The sequence below is a fragment of the Ictalurus punctatus genome, chromosome 26 (genome assembly GCF_001660625.3).
Source record: "Ictalurus punctatus breed USDA103 chromosome 26, Coco_2.0, whole genome shotgun sequence".
Classification (NCBI taxonomy): Eukaryota; Metazoa; Chordata; class Actinopteri; order Siluriformes; family Ictaluridae; genus Ictalurus; species Ictalurus punctatus.
This window is the reverse complement of record NC_030441.2, coordinates 17,396,374-17,421,949: the sequence shown is the minus strand read 5'-3', so window position 1 is coordinate 17,421,949 and position 25,576 is coordinate 17,396,374. Positions and strand designations below refer to the sequence as shown.

Here is a 25,576-nt window from a genome sequence, read left to right as displayed (position 1 = left end):
ATTAAAGTTAGTCCAGATCTTTGGCTTGCAGTAACTTCACTATCTATGTCTGAGTAGGGTGGGTAGACTTTTTTTTGCAATCATGCAATGTATATATCATATATTATTGCAATTAGACACATATACACATATATGTGATGTTCAGTTTTGTCTATTGTAGGCCCAAAGGAGATGCAAAGCATTTGATCTGAATGTCATGTTGCATGCATGTCAGTGATCCGGTTTGATCCAAATCTGGCCTCTCCTGTCCATACATCAGTCAGGAAAAACGTGCTCATGATCATGTTTTACTTTAGTAATTATTGCACAAATCAGCAGTTTCATGCTGCACAAGACGAATCCTGACCCTGCCAGTGCAACGCAGTGTCTTTAACACCCAGCCTCTCATTTCCTTTAGTTCATTTAATCCACATCACTGCATGTTAGCGTTACCTTCCATTAAACTCGTGTTTATTATTATTATTATTATTTTTATTATTATTATTATTATTTTCTAACTCGCATTCATCCTAATGCGGCCACATGCACCTTTATCCTTAAGCACACAAAATATCAATTCGCTTTTATTTACCCTAGCCAGCATTAGCCATAGCAGCAACATCACCGTTGCTGTTTTTCTTTTTTTGTTGTTGTTGTTGTTTTTTTGTGTGTTTTTTTTTTATACGTTGTCATTACCACACGGTTGTTTTTACAGCACACTAAACACTATAAAACACTTACAACCGTTTACAACAACTAAATCACTCATCATGTGTTAAATATCTAAGAAAAAAATTGTAGTTTGGTGGTTTTGACAACAAAAATGACAGCTAGCCTGTGTGTGTGTGTTTTCGCTAGCTTGACTAGCAATTAGCTAGTCTTCTTTGCTAGCAGTGAACCGCTAATGGGATGGAAATAATCACCTCCCGCTGGTTGTAGGGAGGTGAAATGTCTGAAAACACGTCCCGTGTCGTTTAAAAAGAAATAAATCATAAAATTAGACTGGTGTTTTGTTGTTATGTTTAGCCACATGGTGCAAGTGCTAGCTAGCGAACGAACTCGTTAGCAGTGGAAGCTAACGGAGCTTGTTGCTAGCAGCAACTGTTTTGGACTTGCGTTTGTTCCAGAGTTTAATGTCTTTACCTGACACTGTGTTGAATTATCATAACGTTAATGATTTAAACTGCTGTTTGTTTATTTTTAACCAAACACGTCGTTGTGTTGGTGCTGTCTGTTTGTTTGCTAGCTGTGCTGGTATTTGTTAGCCTGCTAGCTAACATAGTTGTGCTTCATAGGCACAAGTACAAAGGAGCTGATGGGCCTCTATAATGAGAAACTTTAACAATAGCTGATTGTGTTTGTCTGCATTTGAGTTTAGTTCTGAGGTAAAATTGTGGTCCATGTCAAAATACCATTGCATTGACAAAAAGGCTTATTATTTTTTATTTTTAAACCCCTCCCACACTTTTTTCTTCTTCTTCTTTTTTTTTTTTCTTTAAACACTAGAACAGGAGAACAGAGTGTAGTAAAGGTTGAACTGGTGATAAAGTAGTGATAAATCTATCCTCTGAGATAATATCGAGCTTCAAAAATCATTTAACCATCGATACATTTGATATAAACATGACTATTTAGTTTCCTGCTCGAGCTCCGAGTCATGCCCAGTGCGAGACTCTCCCGGGTCTGAGTTCGGGATTCACACGAGTACCCGAATCGTCGTTGGACTACTCACAAGAACGTCATCGGAAGTCCTAACTTTATTATCTTTTTATGTGTACGCGTACAGCGCTCGCTCGCTTAGCTTAGGTTTCCATTCTTGTGCCGAGCATCTGAAACGAGGCTTTGAGCGTGCCGATACTTTTAATCCGTGGTGGGAATTGACTAGCAAAATTTAATCCGAACGACTGAATGCGTGGATTTTCCGACCGCCGACTACGGGGGAAAAAACAACCCCCAGAGAAAGCGCTCCATCTACTCCGTAACCCGGGACGGTCTCTTCAACCCCAAGTGACCTCAAATCAACACGGCGGAAACGAGGCCCGAGGGCGCCAATACTTTATCATCTCGGTTTTTAGCGCGAATAACGGATGTCAGTTAGGGCGTACGACGTCGAACTCGGCACTCTGAAGGAATACGACTTCAGATTTGTATAATATTTCCGTATTTGCCGTAATAAATCCACGATCAAATGTTTTAAAAGCAAACGTGTTACTTTGGTTTTTTTTTTTGTTTGTTGTTTTTTTTTTTAAAATACTCATCCCAGTGATGAAACGAAGGACTCAAACCTGTAACTCGGACTAGGAGAAACCAAACAAAGCTCCCTTTCCGTACCGGACTCCGGCACCGTAACTCAGACGGTCTCCTCAACCCCGAGTTCAGCGAGGGACGTCAAATCAAAATGGCCGCTCACGGCATCGGCGCTAAACACTTCTCGGATGTTAAACGAGTTATTTACTGTATTAGCGTTAGCTCAGTCGACACGTTACATCTATAACACTGACTCTACGCGTCACCGTTCTGAGGAGGAAGATACACATCACCCATCACGGCTAGCTTGTTGCTATGAAAAGGCGAATGGAATGGACGTGTTTTGTTTACGGCTCGGACGCGTGAAGGTCAGGAAATTACACCGCTCCGAATTCACACTTCCTAGTTTTGGTTTAGTTCACGCTAACGTGAGTACATTTAAAGATGAAATCATCTTTTTTTAAATTCCCTGCCTCAGGACTGTCACGTGAGCCCCGCGATTCCAAAATGGTGGGAGCTCGTCGGTCTCGTTGCGATCCTGCTTCCTGTGTAGTTTAATTTCGTGTTTGGGTGAATTTTTTTTTTGTATGGTTGACGGAGCGACTGTGGGGAATGAGAAGTTAACGTTTATGTTGTGAAATCAAACAAAGATGGGGAGAGGTCAAGGTCATGGATCAGACGCTCTGTTGTTCTGTTTTATTGCGAACAGGAAACTATTTTTCGGGGGGGGGGGGGGGGGGGGGGGTCTGGAAACAGCGAAGACTTTTCTGAACTTTGCTGAATATTTCAAAACATTTTAATGATCGGAATCCCGTACATCGTTACGTACCTGCGGTGACGGCGTGCTACACGTTCGATTTGTGCTGGAATTCTGCTCTTAGGTTTTAACCGAAATCGCACGGGACTTCACTCTGCCTCATCGCTAATGTTTTACGAATTTCTACAACCATACGGAAATTACCTGCTAACACAGCTAAGCGCAACATTCGCATGAAGCCCGGCACCGTCTGTGTGTGAGCGAGCGAGCGAGAGAGACACACACACACACACACACACACACACACGTACATGTCTTTGTGTTGAGTGACAGGCCCATGTGTCCACATGTAGTTTGATCTTTGACCTCCAAATCTGATATATGGGCAGCTATCTCCTCCTCGTGTCGCCGTGTGTGTGTGTGTGTGTGTGTGTGTGTGTGTGTGTGTGTGAGACATGGATACAACTAATAGGAGACGAGACAGATGTGCCGGTTGTATGTATCTTACGCTGGGAGGGGCAGATCAGGCTTTTCACCACGTGGAGGAAGCTTGACAGCGAGGCATGTGTTGACTCGCACACCGCGCTCTCTCTCTCTCTCTCTCTCGCTCTTTCGCTCTCTCTCTCTCTCTCACACACACACTTTACAATCAGTGAAACGAGTTCATTGGATTTATTTCCCCAGCGCCCTGCACAATACGCTGTATTTGTATTGAAACGGTATCAGAGATGGATTTCAGCGTCGTCTCTTACCGTGTGAAAGGTCCGGATTCTCGTCCGCTTTTAATCATCTGTGTGTCTGACCTGGTTACCATAACGACAGCACCCGTATATGCCGGTAACACCCCCCCCCCCCCCCCTGCAAAATATAAACCCGCTTACGTCACGATGGAGTTAAACGTTTCCCGCTTCGTCCGCGGCATCTGTTCGAACGACGCCGACGGCGTTACGCAGCTCCAGGCGTAAAAGATGACGGCGTTAGGATCGGAACTGCAAGTCTGACGTTTTAGACGCGCACGGACGGTTCGAAACGGAACGAGACGTTAATAATCGTGTACAGCGCGTAAAGAGGAAGCCGAGAGGCGCGTATTTACTTTGATCTTGACCGGATAGCGCTGACCGATGACCGCGGGACAGGAGGAGACTCTTTAACTTCTGCGTCAGACAGAGACGGCTTCCGTTCTTCGTTCTTTATTAACGTCGCTACGAGAGAAATGTGTCGCGTGCCGCTCGTAGCGAGGGCCGAACCACTTTTATTAAAACAAAGAAGACGTGTAGGCCGGGAATAAACCGTGCAACAGCTCACACTCGGTCAGTACGTTCACATGGACAACAATAATCCGATATTAACCCGATTAAGACCAGCATGTAAACAGAGATTACCGACGACCTTAATCCGATTAAAGTCATACCCGGAATGAAGACGTGTGGAGTACTCCTGTTCCAGACGTTCCAGACACGTACACACCTCAATCGCACTATTAACGTCGTGTGGGAGTTTCCACCGCATCGTGCGACAGGACACGTACGCACACGGCAGCGCTCGGCCGTTCGGCGGCGGACAAGAGAGCACGGCTGCGTCCCAAACCGCGTACTTGCCTCCAGTATAGCAGGTGAAATGCATGTATTTCGGTAAGTACGCGGTTCGGGACGCAGCCCACGGCTTCAAGCGGTCGTCTGTTCGCACGTACGGCACGACTAATAATCAACCGCACCCGAAGCTTTCGTACAATTACAAATAAAAACACCCGGAACTGTATACGGTCCCATAACGAAGACCGACCGTATGAAGATACGTGAAATTCTGGCGGGGACGTCGGACGGCGTGGCGCGGGGATATAACGACACGTGAAACGTGAATATGAAGCGAGTGTTCTAAAAGCGACTCATGTAAACACCTTAATCAGAATATCGTCTTATTCAGAATAAGGTCGACGATTATGTTACTGTTATGTTACTGCTGTCCGTGTAAACGTAGTGAATGACACTGCGAAATCTTTGGGGGGGGGCGGGGGGAGGGGGGAGTCCCGTCGCTGCAGTTTAGTGGAAGAATTGAGTTGTTGTTTTTGTGTGCGTGATTAATAGGGCTGAGTCGTGCCAGAGACACGAACTAACAAAAACCGGAAAAGGTTTTAATTTGTTGTGAAGGATGTACCTCCTTTTAATCGCCGTGTTTCTCCAAAGCGTTCATCTTTTCAATCAACAAGCCTACGTGTGCAGACTCCGTCTCGGAGTCGAATGCATCTAATGTAGTTAAAACGCTGTTTCTATGGTAACGTCTTTACAAACCCGACGCTCGACCGGAAACTAAAGCGCGGCGTTAATTACCGTACTGTATCGATAAGAATGTTTTTTAAAATGCTGTAAATGTTCAAAACGGCCTTTCAGGAGAGGATGAGAGTGGAGTCATGGAGGAGGATTTGTCGGTGCGTTTTACACGTTGCGGAGGAACGTTCCGGACGGGGACTTTTCAGACGGACCGAGTAGAGGTCTCGCAGCCGAGTCGTTACCCGTGCTGTTTTTTTAAAATTATTATTATTATTATCATTCTAATAGAAGACGATACGGACGGAAACGAAGGATAAAAAGAGAGAGCCCCCGAGCCCGGCTCCGGCCTCCGTCTCTCAACGAGGGCAAAAAAAATTGAAACTTTTTTGTATTTTTTTTTGCATGCGTAAAAAAAGAAATGATTACAACGATGATGTCGAAACAAGCGCAGCGTTTCACGGCGGTTTCAGCGCCGTGACCTGTCGTCCGTCCGCGTGAGGAGAAAGGAGAACGGGGAGGATTTGCAAGCCGGCCGAGGTCGAGGCCGTCCAGCTGCTCGCGTGAACCTGAGAACCTTACCAAAGTCCAGCGACTCCCCTGTTGTCATGGTAACCGTGAGCCGGGCCTTCACTGCCGCTCTTGTTGAAGTGTTTGGGATAAATCTCTCTCTCGCTCTCTCCCGCGTATCTGACCGCTCATTACACAGAAAGCAGGTGAAGATGTTTTAGAGATCTGCGATGACTGCTTTCTTTTTATAGTTTTTATTTTATTTATTTATTAAAAAATATATCTATGTATTTATTTTTATCCCTCCTGTTGTTATGTTACGGGTCACCGTGACCCATTTCCACATTTGAGGCGTCTGAAATGCGGTTAATCTCTCACTTTCTCTTTGAACTGTTTCGACGTTGCTCATTTAGGGTCATGAACTGGTATGAAATATTTCTCCTGAGGAAAGCGGTTATAAAGGTTTACTGTTTTAAGCCGTTCTTTGCTGTTTATTAAGTCAGTTTGACCCCTAACATAATGGATGTAACTATCCCCCCCCCAACCCCCCCCCCCCTCTAACGTAATATGAGGGTTAAATGGCACTGATTTACCGGTTACCGTAGCAACTGTAAGAAAACTTGCTGACTCTATTGTACAGTACGGGCCCGAAGGGAGACGGCCGTCCTGACGCTGCCTTTTTTGGATTGTTTTTTTTTTTCGAACGAAACACACCGGGATGGTGACGAGAACTCTGGGATATCTGCTGTAGCGTGTTTACTCAGAAATCCCACTGACGCCAACTGAAATCAGACCTAATCTCACCCACACACACACACTGTACTCTGCATCGTCTGCTTCAGCTCTCTCTCTGTGTGTGTGTGTGTGTGTGTGTGTGTGTGTGTGTGTGTGTGTGTGTGTGTGTGTGTTTCAGGAATGTGTACTCTCACCCACACACACTATATTCTGCATCTTTCTCACCACTAAGCACTCTGCCTCTGGTGTGTGTGAGACAGAGAGGATTTGTGGTTTAACACACACAGTGTGTGTGTGTGTGTGTGTGTGTGTGTGTGTGTTCAGCACACATCAGGAACGTGCACGGCTATGCAAACTCTGGAAACTTGATTTTTCTTGGGGTACAATCATAAATGAACGTCAAGGTTGTTTAAAAAAAAAAAAAAAAAAAAGTCCCTGAAATCCCAGGAGTGTGTGTGCTGATGATGTCAGTTTTAGTCATATCAAGTACACACACACACACACACACACGCGCGCACACACACACACAGACGAGGACGTTAAAAAAAAAAATAGAAAAACTTACTGTGGCATAATGTGCCAAAACATCGACCAAGCAACACCAGGTCTCTCACACACTTATCTTATCAGAAGGACAAAACAGTAATGCAGAGCAGAGAACAACGCTGTAGTGGTATTTCTGGCTCACTGCTGTAGCGCGTCACGCCTCATTAACTGGGTTATTCTGAAAGGATTTATATGGGAAAAGTCTTCAAAGTATCCGATGTGAAACATTGTGTTTAGGAAGGCGGGGAGACTGAATAACAGCAGGTTGAAGGCATTGGGAGGAAAGGTATGAAGGCAGCAGGACAGAAGGGCAGCAAGGAAGAAAGGCAGCAGGGCAGAATGGCAGGAGGAGGAAAGGTGGAAAGGCAGCAGAACAGAATGGCAGTAGGAAGAAAGGTAGAAAGGCTTCAGGGCAGAATGGCAGTAGGAAGAAAGGCAGCAGGGCAGAATGGCAGTTGGAAGAAAGGTAGAAAGGCAGCAGGGCAGAATGGCAGTAGGAAGAAAGGTAGCAGGGCAGAATGGCAGTAGGAGGAAAGGTAGAAAGGCTTCAGGGCAGAATGGCAGTAGGAGGAAAGGTAGAAAGGCTTCAGGGCAGAATGGCAGTAGGAAGAAAGGTAGAAAGGCTTCAGGGCAGAATGGCAGTAGGAAGAAAGGTAGAAAGGCTTCAGGGCAGAATGGCAGTAGGAAGAAAGGTAGCAGGGCAGAATGGCAGTAGGAGGAAAGGTAGAAAGGCTTCAGGGCAGAATGGCAGTAGGAGGAAAGGTAGAAAGGCTTCAGGGCAGAATGGCAGTAGGAAGAAAGGTAGAAAGGCTTCAGGGCAGAATGGCAGTAGGAGGAAAGGTAGAAAGGCTTCAGGGCAGAATGGCAGTAGGAAGAAAGGTAGAAAGGCTTCAGGGCAGAATGGCAGTAGGAGGAAAGGTAGAAAGGCTTCAGGGCAGAATGGCAGTAGGAAGAAAGGTAGAAAGGCTTCAGGGCAGAATGGCAGTAGGAGGAAAGGTAGAAAGGCTTCAGGGCAGAATGGCAGTAGGAAGAAAGGTAGAAAGGCTTCAGGGCAGAATGGCAGTAGGAAGAAAGGTAGAAAGGCTTCAGGGCAGAATGGCAGTAGGAAGAAAGGTAGAAAGGCTTCAGGGCAGAATGGCAGTAGGAAGAAAGGTAGAAAGGCTTCAGGGCAGAATGGCAGTAGGAGGAAAGGTAGAAAGGCTTCAGGGCAGAATGGCAGTAGGAAGAAAGGCAGCAGGGCAGAATGGCAGTTGGAAGAAAGGCAGCAGGGCAGAATGGCAGTAGGAAGAAAGGCAGCAGGGCAGAATGGCAGTTGGAAGAAAGGTAGAAAGGCTTCAGGGCAGAATGGCAGTAGGAAGAAAGGTAGAAAGGCTTCAGGGCAGAATGGCAGTAGGAAGAAAGGCAGCAGGGCAGAATGGCAGTAGGAGGAAAGGTAGAAAGGCTTCAGGGCAGAGTGGCAGTAGGAGGAAAGGCAGCAGGGCAGAATGGCAGTAGGAGGAAAGGTAGAAAGGCTTCAGGGCAGAATGGCAGTAGGAAGAAAGGTAGAAAGGCAGCAGGGCAGAATGGCAGTAGGAAGAAAGGTAGAAAGGCAGCAGGGCAGAATGGCAGTAGGAGGAAAGGTAGAAAGGCAGCAGGGCAGAATGGCAGTAGGAGGAAAGGTGGAATGGCAGCAGGGCAGAACGGCAGAAAGGCAGCAGGAGGAAAGGTAGAGAACGGCAGAAAGGCAGCAGGAGTCTGGGTTCTATATATATTTATTATTATTATAATTTTTGTCCTCGGATTATTAGAAAACCTCTATATATAAACCTTTGAACTTGGCCGAATCTTGCTGACACTGAAATATTTCTCCAACACAAACTTTTTTTTTTTAAATAATCGAGTCGATAATCTTTTCTTTCCCCCCCGTCTCCAGTCTCGGATGCAGACAGTTCGGACGGCCTGCAATTGAAGAAGGACCATGCCTTAAGAGTTTTCAACTACATCGGCACATGGACACAGAGGTCGGGTTCTTCTTTCGCTCATCATTTATTCATAGTTTATTTATTATTTATTCACCCATTCAGTGTTATGTATAATATATACACACGGCATTGATTTTCTCCGCGCTGACCCGCTGGTAAAGGTCCTGTAGAGTTTCACGTTCTAAGGTGTTCTGCACCGTCGTATAGATAATAACATGCACACCTTGTCTGAAATAGGGGCGGCGTCCCCAGCCGCGATTGGAATGTACTGGACAGTTATGTGACCTTTGGCCTACTTCCTCGCTCACGCGAGCGTTAATGCTAAAGTGTCGGGTCGTCCCCGCCGGTCTGAGACATAGTTCTGAGGAAGGAGTGGTCTGCTTCTTCTGTACGCGGGAAATCCCCACTTCCGTGTTAATTAAAAATAGCTGATAAATTATAATAAATTATATATAAATAAATTTACAATAAAGGTGATATGATTTAATAAAAAAACCCCTGTGTTTGTTACAGGCAGTGTCTGTGCTGCTTCAAAGAGTACAAGCACCTGGAGGTGTTCAACCAACTGGTTTATGGCCTCATTAACCTGGTCATCGCCCAGGTAACCAGTCTGAGGGACCGCCTCTGCAGCACCCATGGCAACAGAGGAGGTGAAGGGGCGGAGTCCGAGTGGAGCGCTGGCCATCCCCAGCCTTCGCCCAACGAGGACGAGCCCCTGAACGTGGAGCGGGACTCGGCAGAGGAGGAGGACGGTGGGGGGGAGGGGGCAAGTTCGGCCGAAAATCAGAACCAAACCCTGAACCAGAGCTGCGAGTCACGGCCGAGCGGGAGCGAGGGAGCAGCGGAGGAGTGCGGCCCGGATCTGTTCAGCTCCTGGAGCACGGAGGAGAGAGAGAAACTACTGCTGTGTGCTGCCAAAATCTTCCAGATCCAGTTTCCCCTCTACACAGCCTACAAACATAACACACACCCTACTATAGAGGTACACACACACACACACACACACACTATACGGCACAGACACCCTATTGTAGCAGTACACACACACACTATACAGCACACACACCCTACTGTAGAGGTACACACACACTGTACTGTAGAGGTACACACACTATACAGCACACACACTGTACTGTAGAGGTACACACACCCTACTGTAGAGGTACACACACACTGTACTGTAGAGGTACACACACTATACAGCACACACACTGTACTGTAGAGGTACACACACACTGTACTGTAGAGGTACACACACTATACAGCACACACACTGTACTGTAGAGGTACACACACACTGTACTGTAGAGGTACACACACACTGTACTGTAGAGGTACACACACCCTGTACTGTAGAGGTACACACACCCTACTGTAGAGGTACACACACACTGTACTGTAGAGGTACACACACACTGTACTGTAGAGGTACACACACACTGTACTGTAGAGGTACACACACACTATACAGCACACACACTGTACTGTAGAGGTACACACACACTGTACTGTAGAGGTACACACACACTGTACTGTAGAGGTACACACACCCTACTGTAGAGGTACACACACACTATACAGCACACACACTGTACTGTAGAGGTACACACACACTGTACTGTAGAGGTACACACACCCTACTGTAGAGGTACACACACACTGTACTGTAGAGGTACACACACACTGTACTGTAGAGGTACACACACACTGTACTGTAGAGGTACACACACTGTAAATTAGAGGTACACAACTACCAATCAGCATGCTATATAGGTGTACACACACTTTCACATGCGTATGCAGTTGTGTGTGTTCAACACATCCTTCATGTCTGTGTGTGTGTGTGTGTGTGTCTGTGTGTGTGTGTGTGTGTGTGTGTGTGTGTGTGTGTGTGTGTGTTCTCAGTTGAGTGTGTATTATGCTCAATCCTCTTCTCTAATTTCCTGTCTCCATCTCTCAGGACATCTCGGCTCAGGAGAGCAACATTCTCGGCTCCTTCTGCGACATGAACGTAAGCGCCGTGTCTCTGTTATCTTTTAGATATGAACGGGTAAAATCCTGATCAGTGCATTCAATCCTCACCTGTTCATTATGCCAAGAGCGCAAAATCAGCCAATCAGAGTGACACTAGCCCATACGTCCGCTAGCGTATACGGAAAACGGCAGATACTGCAGCGCTCGTTTGTTAGCATTATGCTAACTATTTCTGAAATGGTTTAGGGAAGAGACTACTTTGGTCAGAAGTGCGTTCATCGCCACTAACTAATACCAGAGTTGTTTGTTAGCATTACGCTAAATGATTTGGACTATGTTAAAGGGCTATGTTGGTGAGATACAAGTGGATCTAAAAAGTCTACACACCCCTGTTAAAACGGCAGGTTTTTGTGACGGAACAGAATGAGACCAAGTTAAATCATGTCAGAACTATTTCTGACTTAGTGTTTTTCACTTTAATTAACAGGTTAAACGTTTAGAGGTAGAAAAAGCTCTGACATGACAGGGGTGTGTAGACTTCTTCAGTTTTAACATCATTCACACCAAATGAATCCTAGAAAGGTCGTCTGTTAGCACGATGCTAATGTTTAGAAATGGCTGTGGGGGAGGGGGGGGATACCCCAGTGAGAAATGCTTTTATTCTTAAATGAATACGGAAAGTCAGTGTAGGTTAGCATTATGCTAACTATTTGAGAAACGGTCGAGAGATTGACCGTGTCCAAGGACACGAACGAAAGCTAGCAGGGCCGGCTAGCGCTTAGCGAGCGGAAACGTCTGCACCGATTTTAAAGTTGATTAAAGACCCTAAACGTGCTAATTATATTAATTAATATATCAAATCCTCAAAGTTAAAGGAATTTGTGTAAGAAGCGGTACGTCCCTAAACAGCTGCGTTTATCTAAACAATAAGAAAAGAGCCGAGTGTATTCGGGCTCCGTGGCCCAGGAAGTTGGTGAGCTCATGCTGTGTCTGAGAGAGGAAGTTGAGGGTGTGTGTACGAATGACTGTGCTATTTGTGGTCCTCTGGTGAAACGGAGTTGTAGACTGACGTGACCTTATTCTTCAAATCTGTCTTTGTTCCCCTATTGTGCGGTGGCCCTCAACCCTCCGGAGGGTGAAGGCTACTGCGAGACACGTAAACCTGCTGCATCTTTTTAGACTGTTTTTATAATATGATGAAACTTATTTCCCAAGGATGATGATCCAGAACGCAAATAACTAAGCGTGTTGTTCATTTAAAATCATGTTGGTTACAGGTGAGGACCCGTGGTCCGGTTGGACGCGGTGGTATTTAGAGCGGGAACCGTGGTCCGGTTGGACGCGGTGGTATTTAGAGCGGGACCCGTGGTCTTCTGTGGCCGTGGGTTTGAACTCTCAAATAGATTTGGGAAATCACCCTTAGATCCTGTGTAATCTGCTTTGTCTAGTTTGTTGATCCTTATTGGCAAAGTTTTTAAAAAAGTCTTATTATGTCCAGAATATGTAAAGTGTGTGTGTGTGTGTGTGTGTGTGTGTGTGTGTGTGTGTGTTGTAGGACGTGGAGGTTCCTTTGCATCTGCTGCGGTACGTGTGTCTGTTCTGTGGGAAGCATGGTCTGTCTCTGATGAAGAACTGCTTTGAGTCGGGGACTCCGGAGACGCTGCCCTTCCCCATCGCACATGCCTTCATCACCATCGTCTCGAACGTAAGCACGCACGCACGCACGCACGCACGCAAACGCACACACGCACATACATTGCATCTACCATTATTGCTGGACATAATGCTAACCTTTATAAATCATTTCTAAACTCATTTTAAAAACCATCACAGAATTTAATTTAATGAGACAATTTGCTTTGGGTTGCAGATCAGGATATGGTTGCACATTCCGGCTGTGATGCAGCACATCATCCCCTTCCGCACTCACGTCATCAGGTGAGAACACTTTTCCACACGTTTCAAGTTTCTCCGTATCCATCAGTCCCAGTGCGGCCTTTGTGCCTCGGTTCTTGTGAAGGAGGCGCGGCCTTTGTGCCTCGGTTCTTATGAAGGAGGCGTGGCCTTTGTGCCTCGGTTCTTGTGAAGGAGGCGTGGCCTTTGTGCCTCGGTTCTTGTGAAGGAGGCGTGGCCTTTGCGCCTCGGTTCTTGTGAAGGAGGCGCGGCCTTTGCGCCTCGGTTCTTGTGAAGGAGGCGCGGCCTTTGCGCCTCGGTTCTTGTGAAGGAGGCGTGGCCTTTGCGCCTCGGTTCTTGTGAAGGAGGCGTGGCCTTTGCGCCTCGGTTCTTGTGAAGGAGGCGCGGCCTTTGCGCCTCGGTTCTTGTGAAGGAGGCGTGGCCTTTGCGCCTCGGTTCTTGTGAAGGAGGCGCGGCCTTTGCGCCTCGGTTCTTATGAAGGAGGCGTGGCCTTTGCGCCTCGGTTCTTGTGAAGGAGGCGTGGCCTTTGCGCCTCGGTTCTTGTGAAGGAGGCGTGGCCTTTGCGCCTCGGTTCTTGTGAAGGAGGCGCGGCCTTTGCGCCTCGGTTCTTGTGAAGGAGGCGTGGCCTTTGCGCCTCGGTTCTTGTGAAGGAGGCGCGGCCTTTGCGCCTCGGTTCTTGTGAAGGAGGCGCGGCCTTTGCGCCTCGGTTCTTGTGAAGGAGGCGTGGCCTTTGCGCCTCGGTTCTTGTGAAGGAGGCGTGGCCTTTGCGCCTCGGTTCTTGTGAAGGAGGCGTGGCCTTTGTGCCTCGGTTCTTGTGAAGGAGGTTGTTTTGTCTCCGTCCCCTAGAAGGAGGCGTGGCCTGTGTATACGTCCCTCTGTCGCCAGTCCAGTCCTGTAATGCTAACTCTTCTGTAATCTATTAGCTGAGTCAGATGGGGGAAGTTTCTCTTTCTGCTGCCTCTCTGTCGGGTTGCTAGGAAGAGCATCCATCACCATGGCAACAGCCACCGTGATTCTCCTCCGATTACCCTGAGGGAGCCAGACGGCTGGCGGGAAGTGGATAGACGCTGGTCATGTGACTCAGGAAAAGACACGGCAGCGTTACAGCAGCTCTGTAGAACGGCCGGTGAAGAGCGAATAAATATTTCTGTCTCAAAACTCTTCAGCTCTTTTTTTTTTTTCTTCTTCTTTTCCCCTTTCTTTCTTTTTTTTGTTGATTTGTTTATTAAACTGAATGATTAGGCTGAAGTTGTGTGGTCATGTTTTTGAAGAGTCGTGTGTGTGTGTGTGTGTGTGTGAGAGAACTACAGATCATTTTGTTCAGCGTATTATTGTCCACACATGCAGAACTCGGTCTCTTCCTGGAGAACGTGCGCTGAGTTGTTGCTGAATCGGGCGTGCGTGCGTGCGTGTGTGTGTGCGTGTGTGTCGTGTAACATGACGGTGGATGTAAGCATGTGTATGAGTCATACAGGGTTACCTGCTACTGTTCACCCTCGTGAGCGTTCTCATCGCTGTCTCACTTTCGCTCTGGCTCTCGCTTACCATCTTTCACTTTCTCTCTCTCATTTGTGTGTGTGTGTGTGTGTGTGTGTGTGTGCGCGTGCGCGTGCAGGTACCTGTGTAAGCTGTCTGATCAGGAGCTGCGCCAGAGCGCGGCGAGGAACATGGCTGACCTGATGTGGAGCACAGTGAAGGAGCCTCTGGACAGCGCGCTGTGCTTCGACAAGGAGAGCCTCGACCTCGCCTTTAAGTACTTCATGTCACCTACGCTCACCATGAGACTGGCTGGACTGAGCCAGATCACGGTGAGAGACACACACACACACACACACACACACACACACTTATTTACCACGAGCCTCTGGATCACGTGATCTGGTTCTCTTAATCACCGATTTATTCATCTGCGCGTCACCGTAACTCCCAGAATAAATAGAAGATACACGTTGTGCTAAAACGTGTCTCTCTATTATATTTATTTTAGCTTATTTTAAGCGGAGCAGATCATCACCTGAGCTCTCAGGTCCTCACAGGAAAAAAAAAAAAAAAACGCTCCCGTAACTGATGTCTCTTAAGACGCTCCTTTTTAAAAACGTATTTGATGACTAGCAGACTTTATTTATTATTATTTTTTTTTTAATTGATTTTATTTTTTCCTTCTCTCTTTCCCTAACTTTCGAAACTCGCTATTAAGTCCGTCTTTAAATCCGCGAGGTCGGTACCAGAACTCTTTCTTTCTCCTCCCCTCCCCCGAGTACGCTTTTGACTTCCTGTCAGTGTGTTCATTTTATTTCATCCATCTTCTATAACAGCAGCCCTAACACCATCGTTTCTACGGTAACGGCTCGTTCACAGCGACCCGTATGTCGTACGCGCCGCGTGACCTAAGCCGCCGAACGACGGGGCCTCGTCGTAACTTGAGCGAAGTCGTGTAGAAACTAAAATTGAAAAAGGAAAAAAAATTATATATATATATTTTTTTTTTTTCGTACACGCGCATGTATTCGCTTAGTATTTGCATGCGGCGACGCCCACAAAATTCCACGAGAGGTCGCAGCTGGGAGCACGAAACGAGCTTAAATAAAAGTGCCGTCATCCGTGCTGACGGTGCGATTCAGAGTCGTGGCTCGCGTCACTCGTTTTACGCGCGCTCGTGAATTTTCACGTGTTTTACTAATCCGACTCTGCTGGTGCCCAGCTTTACGAGTGTGAAAGGGTTAACGGTGGTGTTTAAACTATAGTATGGTGTATTTGTTGATATGAGGAAGTGGTTGGTTATGGGAGGAGTCTCCAGTGCCGGCGCTGTGTCACAGGTACTCGCTTTTCCACCGCGGGAACGTCTTCAGGACGGACCGGTTTACACTCTTACCTTTTTATAATCTCATTTATCCCCCCGATGACGTGACGAGCGGCGATTTCTGTCGCACTGACCAGGCTGGTGAGGGACGTGACTGCGTGTGTGTGTGTGTGTGTGTGTGTGTGTGTGTGTGTGAGAGAGAGACTGTAAAAGGATGAACATGTTGGTATGACGAGTTACTGTGGTGTAAAAGGAATAAAAGAATTCAGGACGTGCTGTTACTGGAAAATAATCACCTTTTCTGTTGTATTTAAAGTTGGGGTCAAACAGAATCTTCTGGAAACACACGTTGATGGTAGATGCCTTGCTGTTACAATACCACGTGTAAATTCTCGTGTGTTCATTTACAGTTTATTAAAGAACCTTCTCGCTGTTGGTTCTGCATCTGTGTTACAGATCATGCCGTTTTTGTTTTCCAGAATCAGTTGCACACTTTTAACGACGTCTGCAATAACGAGTCTCTGGTGTCTGACACGGAGACGTGAGTACTCTCTTCTTTTCTTTCTTTTCTTTTTTTTCTTTTCTTTTCAACTTTTCTTTTCTTTTATAAACGCCTCCGTGTTTTACAATCTCTGCGTATCTCCTCCTTCTCCTCCTCCTTCTCCTCCTCCACCTCCTCCTTCTTCTCCTCCTCCTTCTCCTCCTTCTCCTCGTCCACCTCCACCTACTTCTCCTCCACCTCCTCCTTCTCCTCCTCCACCTCCTCCTCCTCCACCTCCTCCTCCTACTTCTCCACCTCTTCCTTCTTCTCCTCCACCTCCTTCTCCTCCTCCACCTCCTCCTCCTACTTCTTCGCCACCTCTTCCTTCTTCTCCTCCTCCTTCTCCTCCACCTCCTCCTTCTTCTCCTCCTCCACTTCCTCCTTCTTCTCCTCCACCTCCTCCACCTACTTCTTCTCCACCTCCTCCTTCTCCTCCTCCACCTCCTCCTTCTCCACCTCCTCCTCCTACTTCTTCGCCACCTCTTCCTTCTTCTCCTCCACCTCCTACTTCTCCTCCTCCTACACCTCCTTCTCCTCCTACACCTCCTTCTCCACCTCCTCCACCTCCTCCTTCTACTCCTCCTCCTACACCTCCTTCTCCTCCTACACCTCCTTCTCCACCTCCTCCACCTCCTCCTTCTACTCCTCCTCCACAACCTCCACCTCCTTCTCCTCCTCCACCTTCTCCACCTCCTCCACAACCTCCACCTCCTTCTCCTCCTCCACCTTCTCCACCTCCTCCACAACCTCCACCTCCTTCTCCTCCTCCACCTTCTCCACCTCCTCCACGACCTCCTCCTCCCCCTCCTCCAGGTCGATAGCAAAGGAACTCGCCGACTGGCTCATCAACAACAACGTGATCGAGCACATTTTTGGACCAAATTTGCACATTGAGGTTGGTTTCTTCCTTCTTCCTGGAACTGTGCACTCATTTTTCGAGGTTGCACGCGAGAGTAATTTGTGTGTGTGTGTGTGTGTGTGTGTGTGTGTGTGTGTGTGTGTGTGTGTTGTAGATTATTAAACAGTGCCAAGTGATCCTGAACTTCCTGGCTGCAGAGGGCAGACTGAGCACTCAGCACGTCGACTGCATCTGGGCCGCCGCTCAGGTTTTACACACACCCTCCCTCCCTCTCTCGCTCTCTCTCACACTCTCTCACACACACACACACGCACACACGTTTCCATAACATCTGTTAGTTTGTGAATATCTGTAACATTGCCATTATAAGGTGAAGGAGGAAACCTCTTCACACAGGGTCTTTCTCGAGCGCAGTACACGGTTCTGGGATCTGAACTCGCACCCTTCTGATCACTAAATGACCAAATGTTGTTGTTTTTGTTTATTCGTTTGGTTTGAATTGAACGTGAGGCGTCTTTATGTTTCGCGTTCTCAGCTGAAGCACTGCAGCCGCTACATCCACGACCTGTTCCCTTCCCTCATCAAGAACCTGGACCCTGTGCCCCTCAGACACGTCCTCAACCTGGTGTCTGGACTCCATCCTAGCGCACACACCGAACAGGTACACACACACACACACACACACACACACTTCGAATGCTTAGATCTTACAGCAAGATAAGAAGTTATGCTGATGAGTCTTGATTGAGAAGGTGTGTGTGTGTGTGTCTCTCGTAGACCCTGTACTTGGCGTCCATGTTGATCAAGGCGCTGTGGAACAACGCTCTGGCAGCCAAGGCGCAGCTTTCCAAACAGAGCTCCTTCGCTTCTCTACTCAACACCAACATGCCGATGGGCAACAAGAAAGGTGTGTGTGTGTGTGTCTGAGGCAGCAAGTTTCACAGCAACGCACCTGCTATGTACATTATACATGTAAATATATTCAGTTCCATGCTGAATAATCATTTCGTCTTCAATTTTTTCAAATTTAAACGTCAATCCCTTCCCCAGGTTCCCCGGCGGCGAGCCCGGAGAGCAGCGACAACAGCGACACACATCACAGCGGTGGCAGCGACATGGAGATGGACGAGCCGATCATGGGCGGCGGGAAGCGCGGCCAGCAGAGGCTCTCCGACACTGAGGTCTCGCACGCGATCATCATTAGTATACTTAAAGATGAACTCTCTTAGCGTTCCCTAAAGATGTACGATAATAGATTATAGACGTACGAGGCATCAGGTTTGTGTCTAGAACACGTTTTCTAAGTCCACAACAAATGTTTATCCAGCAAACACACGCTCATTTACAGTCTACTGTGTTGCTCTGTGTCTATCACAGGACCATCACATGCCCATCGTTTATTTTGGAATAAATCATGAATCAAAGGAACTGAGCCAAATTGACCGGCGTAGTAAAGTATAGATGCAGTACAGATAAAGTTTAAGCTATAGAAAGTCCGTTTGGAGATTTAAATACAGGTTCTCTGGCGCTCTCGGACTCCTAGATAAATAAAACTCTGTATTACACTTATTACTTATTAGTGCGCGTTTAAATTTCGTCCGCACAGGAGTCGATGCAGGGCAGCTCGGATGAGACGGCGAACAGCGGCGAGGAGGGCAGCAGCGGGCCGGGGAGCAGCAGCGGCCGCAGCGAAGCCTCCAGCAACGAGGCCGAGTCGAGCCGAGCCAGCCAATCGGCAGGCAGCCCCGGCAGCGAGCTCCACTCCGACATAGCCGACAGCGAAGCCTTAAAGGAGGACGAGGAGGAGGAAGACGACGAGGACGACGAGGAAGACGACGACGACGAGGACGACGAAGAGGACCGGCCGACGGCCGCCTCGGAGCGCAGCCCGCAGAAAGAAACGCGAGATGCTCGAGACGCCCTGACGTCGGAAGTCCGTAAACGGAAGGCCGGCGAGGCTCTCGGAGAAGTCCAGGGCCCTCCGGAAAGACCTGGAATGTCCGGAGCGGTCGCGTCCGGTTCTATCGGGCCCGGTCTTCAGAAACCCAAAACCTTGTCGTTCTCCTCCGAAGCCGCCTCTGCCATGACCACGTCGTCATCTTCCTCCTTGAGAGTTCTGGACGCTTGCTCCTCTTCCCCGGCCTGTTTAGAAGGGTCCTCGGAAGAGCGTATCGACCCTGCCTCCCTTTCTCAATCCCAGAATCCTCAGCAGCAGCAGGGGATGGGACCAGAGATGGGCACCTCACACGGCACGCCAATAACCCAGGAGCCTCCCTGCTTAACCCGTGCCACCGACTTCCTGTCTGAAGCCATGGGCAACGAACTGTTCAACTGCAGGCGCTTTATCAACCCGCAGCACCACCACCACCACCACCACCACCACCATCACCATCATCATGAAGGGTAAGACCTGGGCGTCCGGGTACCTCGCTCGTCGGGCACAATATTATAACGTTGGGTTGATTGTTAAGCTGGTCTTCTCTCTGTAGTCACATGGTCGAGGACATGCTGAGTGCAGACGACGTGAGTTGCAGCAGTTCCCAGGTCAGTGCCAAGTCTGAGAAGAACATGGCGGATTTCGACGGCGAGGAGTCGGGCTGCGAGGAGGAGCTGGTCCAGATTAACTCTCACGCCGAGCTCAGCTCACACCTGCAGCAGCACCTGCCCAACCTGGCGTCCATATACCACGAGCACCTGGTGCAAGGTATGCTCCCGGCTCCTCCTGGTGTCACGCACACGATTCAAGCACGTTATTCGAATACTTGCGTACTTTTCCGAATGTTTTAATATGTGCTTAGTCTACGTTCGTACCGCTTGGGCTCTTTCCATAGCTACTTTTTAAAAAATCATTAAACGCTTAAAAGTCGTCACACTCAAACGAATCGTATACAGAATGTCAAAGAAAAGTCATTTCCAGTAAGGGAATATAGTGAGCTGGAAGGATTCGGCGATTGAGGCCACTTTTAAAATGGCCGCCTCACCGATCACTACTGAGTCAGGGAGCTGATAGAGACGCACCCTTAGATGATATTTACATACCTGCATGTCCATGTATATGAACTGTGTTGATGCTCCTCAGGTCCCGCCGTTCATAAACACCAGTACTCGGGCCACGCGGTGACGGACATTAACCTGGACAACGTGTGTAAGAAAGGAAACACACTCCTGTGGGACCTGGTGCAGGACGAGGACGCGGTGAGACTCTGGGGCTGAGACTAGGAGGGCGAACGGAGGGTGTGGGATTATATCGGTACTGTCTGAGGGGGTAAATGAGGCCATCTTGAACCTTCTGACCCTTAGAACCCAAAGTAACCTAGGATTTCAAAGGGGATAGTCTGGTTAAAAATGCTAACATGGCTAACAGTGAGTGAAATCCTGAAGATTGCAGTCTCCTTGGTTGGTCCCGGTCAGAATCTCCGTATCTCCTTAGATATCCGCGATAAATGCATCGCGTCATGGCGAGAATTCTGGTTAAACCTGACGAATCTTTTTATGCCCGGCCGTCAGATTCACTTGTCGGAGGGTTTGATAAACGAGGCGGAGAAGCTCCTGTGTTCCCTCGTGTGCTGGTTCACAGATCGGCAAATCCGCATGCGCTTCATCGAGGGATGTTTGGAGAACCTCGCGCACCACAGGTGAGACCTTTTTTTTATGTCAACTGGGCGTGGCTACGTTTGGGTAAAGCTCGAGTGCGTTTCGTTCTTAAGAATAACCGAGTGAGGGATCGCTGACCTGCGGAGAGGAAGTTATGCTAGTATTGCGGGGAGGTAGCGTGGCAAGAGGATGCTAACCCGGTGACAGATGGCTAACTTCAGGAGAGAAAGCTTTACTATTCAAAGAAAAGCTCTCCTAGCAAAAGAAATGGACATCCTAGCGAGAGAAAGCTAGCTTTGCGACGGACAGCTGTCCTAGCGAGAGTTGTGCTGTATAATTAGTTGTTTGTGCGTCCCAGGTCCGTCGTGGTGTCTCTTCGTCTGCTGCCGAAGTTGTTTGGGACGTTCCAGCAGTTCGGCTCGAGCTACGACACCCACTGGATCACCATGTAAGTGCGCTAACCTCCGTCTGCAAGAGCTTTCCACTTCTTGCCAGAATTAAAAACACGTTGCTGTGTGCCGCAGGTGGGCTGAGAAGGAGCTCCACATGATGAAGCTCTTCTTCGAGGACCTGCTGCACTACATCCAGGAAGTGCGGGAACAGCGGCAAAAGTTCTCCCTGTGAGTACGGCGGCGTCTGTCTTTAAGACTCGGCAGAGCAGCGTGTCGTCGGGTGCAAAAGTTTGCGCCCCCTTTAACCCATCGAATGGGGAATGATTGGATATGAGCCACCTGGCAGAGATGTAGATATTATGTAGCGCTTACCTGAGACGAATAATGCTCATACTGTACATTCAACACTGATGATGATGAAACACTGGAGGCGGACATTGTTGTATATAGTGTGTGTGTGTGTGTGTGTGATGCAGGTACAGCCACAGTGCGGAGGTGCAGGTGCGTCTGCAGTTCCTCACCTGTGTGTTCTCCACACTCGGCTCTCCAGATCACTTCAGTGAGTCTCTCTTCGTGATTCATACACTCATTCTCACCACAACCTCACACACACACTCATCCTGCGTTTACACTGTCCAGCAATATTACCCATGTAAATAATTTATTATAACCGTTGTCGAACCGTGAACAATTTCTCAACCTCTCTGTCCTTACACACCTCCTGCTGCCCTCTGACAGAGTCAGCTTCTCCTTCACTCTCTCTCGTCCTCATTCTCAGCTCTGTGTTTTTCTTGTGCTTGATTGATGCACGTTAAATCCACCACCTTCACATGAGGCTGAATCCCAAATGCCTTCCTGATTACCTGTGTGTGTGTGTGTGTGTGTGTGTGTGTGTGTTAGGGTTGAGTCTGGAGCAGGTGGACATCCTGTGGCACTGCCTGGTGGAGGACTCGGAGTGTTACGACGACGCACTGCACTGGTTCCTCAACCAGGTGCGCAGTAAAGACCAGCATGCAATGGGCATGGAGACCTACAAACACCTCTTCCTGGAGAAGGTGGGATCTCTCGAACGGCAGCACGACGACACACTGTTTTATGCGAAGAAAAGAAATATACGTTTTATGTCAGGGAGGAAAAGAAAGAAAGGAGAGAAAAAAAGGGGGGGAAATGTTAAATATTATTTGGGGGAGCACGCCGGATTAGTGGTCAGCACGTTTGTCTTGGGTTGGAATCCCGCCGCCTCCGTGTGTGTGTAAAGTTTCTGAAAAATCTTTAAAATGATTGAAACGTTTGAATTCAAATTTTTAGATCAAATGTCTCAGATATTAGCTAAGGGGGGGGGGGGGGGGACTAATGCATGGCTGTTTGATTTTATTCGCTTAATTGTGTGTGTGTGTGTGTGTGTGTGTGTGTGTGTGTGTGTGTGTGTATCAGATGCCACAGTTGAAGCCCGAGACGATCAGTATGACTGGACTCAATCTGTTCCAGCACCTCTGTAATTTGGCACGTCTGGCCACCAGCGCCTACGACAGCAACTCCAACTGCGAGGTACACACTCACCTAACACACTCTGTACCGCACCGCTACTCCCCCACCGCTCGTACGAGGCTGTGGAAATACTGATCAGTAGGTTACGAGTATGACCGAGTTGACGCTTGGGTTCTTGAGCGATGATATAAATAAACGTAATAACTGAAAGCAGCGTATTATTGCCGTTGTCTCTCTCCGTAGCTGTGTGGTATGGATCAGCTGTGGGGCATCGCTCTCAGAGCTCAGTCTGCGGACATCAGCCGAGCCGCCATCCAGTACATCAACTCCTACTACATCAACGGTTTGTTATAACGCGCATTGTGGACAATCCTGATTAGAGGTGGACCGATTAGTGGATTCTACCGGTTCCGGTGACTGAGTCGGGCGGTACTCACCTGCTGATAACCGATTAATCAGACCATCATTTTTAACACCGATACCGAATGAGAACCTAACACTCGAAGTAAAACATTACTGAACTTCTAGTGCAAAAATAAACCGTACTGACCGCACCATGAAAATGTACCGTACTTTTTAAAACGAAATAAATATGATCTATTCGTAAATATTAAAGTAAGTAAAATACGCGTTCAAACCGAACTGGAAAAGTAACGCTCCGAATAACATAAAAACCCGAGACGTCGAAAAAGAATCAAAAACACTTCAAATAACACGACGAATTTAGTCAGTGACGGTTTTTATTTCGCCTCTAGAGGCCGCTGTCGTGCTGTATAACGACAGCGGACCCTTCTCAGCCGCTCCGAACCGGCCGCACGTGGGGGGAAAAAGATCGCTGTGTTTTTGTTTTTTTTTTGTGTGTCAGATTAACCGCTCGTTCCGGTGATCAGTTATCGGTGCCGGATTAATCGATCGGTCGACCTCTAATCCAGTTCAATTAATCTGTCGACCTTTCCATCGACTTTATGTGGGTAGTGCAAGCTGTACACGTGGATATCTCATGAAGGAAGACTGTAAGCATGTCAGAGTGAGCACGGAAGTTGAGCGTGTGTTTATGAAGTGTGCCCGTGGCGTTGGTGTGTGTTCCAGGTAAGACGGGGCTGGAGAAAGAGCAGGAGTTCATCAGTAAGTGCATGGAGAGTCTGATGATGGCGTCGGCCAACCTGGAGAAGGACCCGCACTCCAGTCTGACCATCATCGAGAGGGGTCTTCTCATGCTCAAGACACACCTGGAGGCCTTCAGACGCAGGTACACACACACACACACGCACACGCATACGCATACACGTACACGAACACGTCTAAATTAGAAGAACTGACCACTTTTTTGTTGAAACACCGTGAGACGTCACGCTGTAAATTATTACGAAATGCAATATAAGGATTTAATGTGATTTATATGTATATATATGTTTGTGTGTGTAGGTTTGCATACCACCTTCGACAGTGGCAGATTGAAGGTGCGGGAATCAGCAGCCACCTAAAAGCTCTCAGCGACAAACAGTCCCTGCCTCTGCGCATCGTCTGCCAACCTGCCGGCCTGCCGGACAAGGTGGAGAGACACTCTCTCTCTCTCTCTCTCTCTCTCTCTCTCTCTCTCTCTCTCTCTCTCTCTCTCTCTCACACACAAACTGCTGAGCATAAATAGTTTTCATCAGCATAGATACAGGCTTCAGTTCTGGAGAGGGTATACTTCAGTATATATACATTGTGTGTGTGTGTGTGTGTGTGAGTAGATGACGATAGAGATGTACCCGAGTGATCAGGTAGCTGATCTGAGAGCCGAGGTGACTCACTGGTATGAGAACCTGCAGAAGGACCAGATCAGTCAACAGGCCCAACTACAGGAGTTCAACCAGAACACAAGACAGCAGGAGTTTCCAGGTATGTACACACACACACACACACACACACTATATATATATATATATATATAAAGTATATTCCCATTGATATTTAAAGTTTTTTTTAGTACACCTGGGTGACTAGGAACAGGAAATTGTTCAACCATGACTTCCTGTTTCACACGGGTATAAATATGAGGTAACATACATGTTAAATTCCCTTAGTCATTCATAGCAATGTGTAAGACCGAGGAATGTAGCTGTGATGTGCAGCAAAAGGTTGTTGAGCTTCACAAAATGGGTCGTGTCTATAAGGAAATAGCACAAGCGTTGAAAATGCGCATTTCACCATCAGGGCAATAATTAAGAAGTTCCAGTCCACTGGAAATGTTATGAATGGACCTGGAATTGGACGCGTGTCTATATCGTCTCAACACACCGTGAAGAGGACGGTTCGAGTGGATAAAAAATCCCCAAGGATCACAGCTGGAGAACTGCAGGAGTTAGTCGTGTCTTGGGGTCAGAAAGTCTCCAAAACTACAATCTGAAGTCACCGACATCACCACAAGCTGTTTGGAAGAGTTTCAGGAAAAAAGCCTCTACTCTCATCCAAACACAAACTCGAGCGTCTTCAGTGTGCAGACACGACTGGAACTTCAAATGGGATCGGGTTCTACGGTCAGATGAAACCAGAATAGAGCGTTTTGGTAATAAACACAGAGGGGGTTTTGGAGCACACAGAGAGGTAGCCGTATGGAAAAGTTCCTCATGTCCACGGTTAAATATGGAGGAGGATCTTTAATGTTTTGGGGCTGTTTTTCTGACAGAGGACCTGGACATTTTGTTAGGACACATGGCATCATGGACTCCATCAAATATCAACAGATATTAAATGAAAACCTGACCGCCTCTGCCAGAAAGATTCAAATGGGGCGTGGTTGGATCTTCCAGCAGGACAACGATCCAAAACATCATCATCAAAACAGAAATGGTTTACTGACCACAAAATCAAGGTCCTGTCATGACCATCCCAGTCCCCTGACCCGAACCCCGTAGAACACCTGTGGGGTGAACTGAAGAGGAGAGTCCACCAGCTCCACCTGAAGGATCGGGAGAGATTCTGTACGGAGGAACGCTCTCAGATCCCTCGCCATGTATTCTCCAACCTCAT

At 47.8% G+C, this 25,576-nt stretch overlaps 1 protein-coding gene across 2 annotated transcripts in view; it reads left to right on the top strand.

The window, feature by feature from the left end:
- usp34 (ubiquitin specific peptidase 34) overlaps window positions 1-25,576 on the top strand; it is a 55,668-nt gene that overhangs the window by 621 nt on the left and 29,471 nt on the right. The window contains exons 2-27 of one of the 2 annotated variants that reach the window (XM_017457478.3): window positions 8,951-9,038; window positions 9,513-9,981; window positions 10,960-11,010; window positions 12,529-12,678; window positions 12,844-12,911; window positions 14,503-14,695; window positions 16,004-16,042; window positions 16,167-16,228; window positions 17,042-17,123; window positions 17,242-17,334; window positions 17,623-17,748; window positions 17,865-17,994; window positions 18,138-18,268; window positions 18,694-19,490; window positions 19,577-19,791; window positions 20,167-20,282; window positions 20,595-20,722; window positions 21,040-21,129; window positions 21,206-21,301; window positions 21,550-21,632; window positions 21,974-22,128; window positions 22,508-22,621; window positions 22,805-22,904; window positions 23,651-23,810; window positions 23,987-24,113; window positions 24,298-24,445. In XM_017457478.3, the coding sequence (XP_017312967.1) occupies window positions 8,951-9,038; window positions 9,513-9,981; window positions 10,960-11,010; window positions 12,529-12,678; window positions 12,844-12,911; window positions 14,503-14,695; window positions 16,004-16,042; window positions 16,167-16,228; window positions 17,042-17,123; window positions 17,242-17,334; window positions 17,623-17,748; window positions 17,865-17,994; window positions 18,138-18,268; window positions 18,694-19,490; window positions 19,577-19,791; window positions 20,167-20,282; window positions 20,595-20,722; window positions 21,040-21,129; window positions 21,206-21,301; window positions 21,550-21,632; window positions 21,974-22,128; window positions 22,508-22,621; window positions 22,805-22,904; window positions 23,651-23,810; window positions 23,987-24,113; window positions 24,298-24,445 (4,011 nt within the window). The remainder of the gene's footprint in view (window positions 1-8,950; window positions 9,039-9,512; window positions 9,982-10,959; window positions 11,011-12,528; window positions 12,679-12,843; window positions 12,912-14,502; window positions 14,696-16,003; window positions 16,043-16,166; window positions 16,229-17,041; window positions 17,124-17,241; window positions 17,335-17,622; window positions 17,749-17,864; window positions 17,995-18,137; window positions 18,269-18,693; window positions 19,491-19,576; window positions 19,792-20,166; window positions 20,283-20,594; window positions 20,723-21,039; window positions 21,130-21,205; window positions 21,302-21,549; window positions 21,633-21,973; window positions 22,129-22,507; window positions 22,622-22,804; window positions 22,905-23,650; window positions 23,811-23,986; window positions 24,114-24,297; window positions 24,446-25,576) is intronic. The other variant, XM_017457479.3, reaches the window with a different exon arrangement.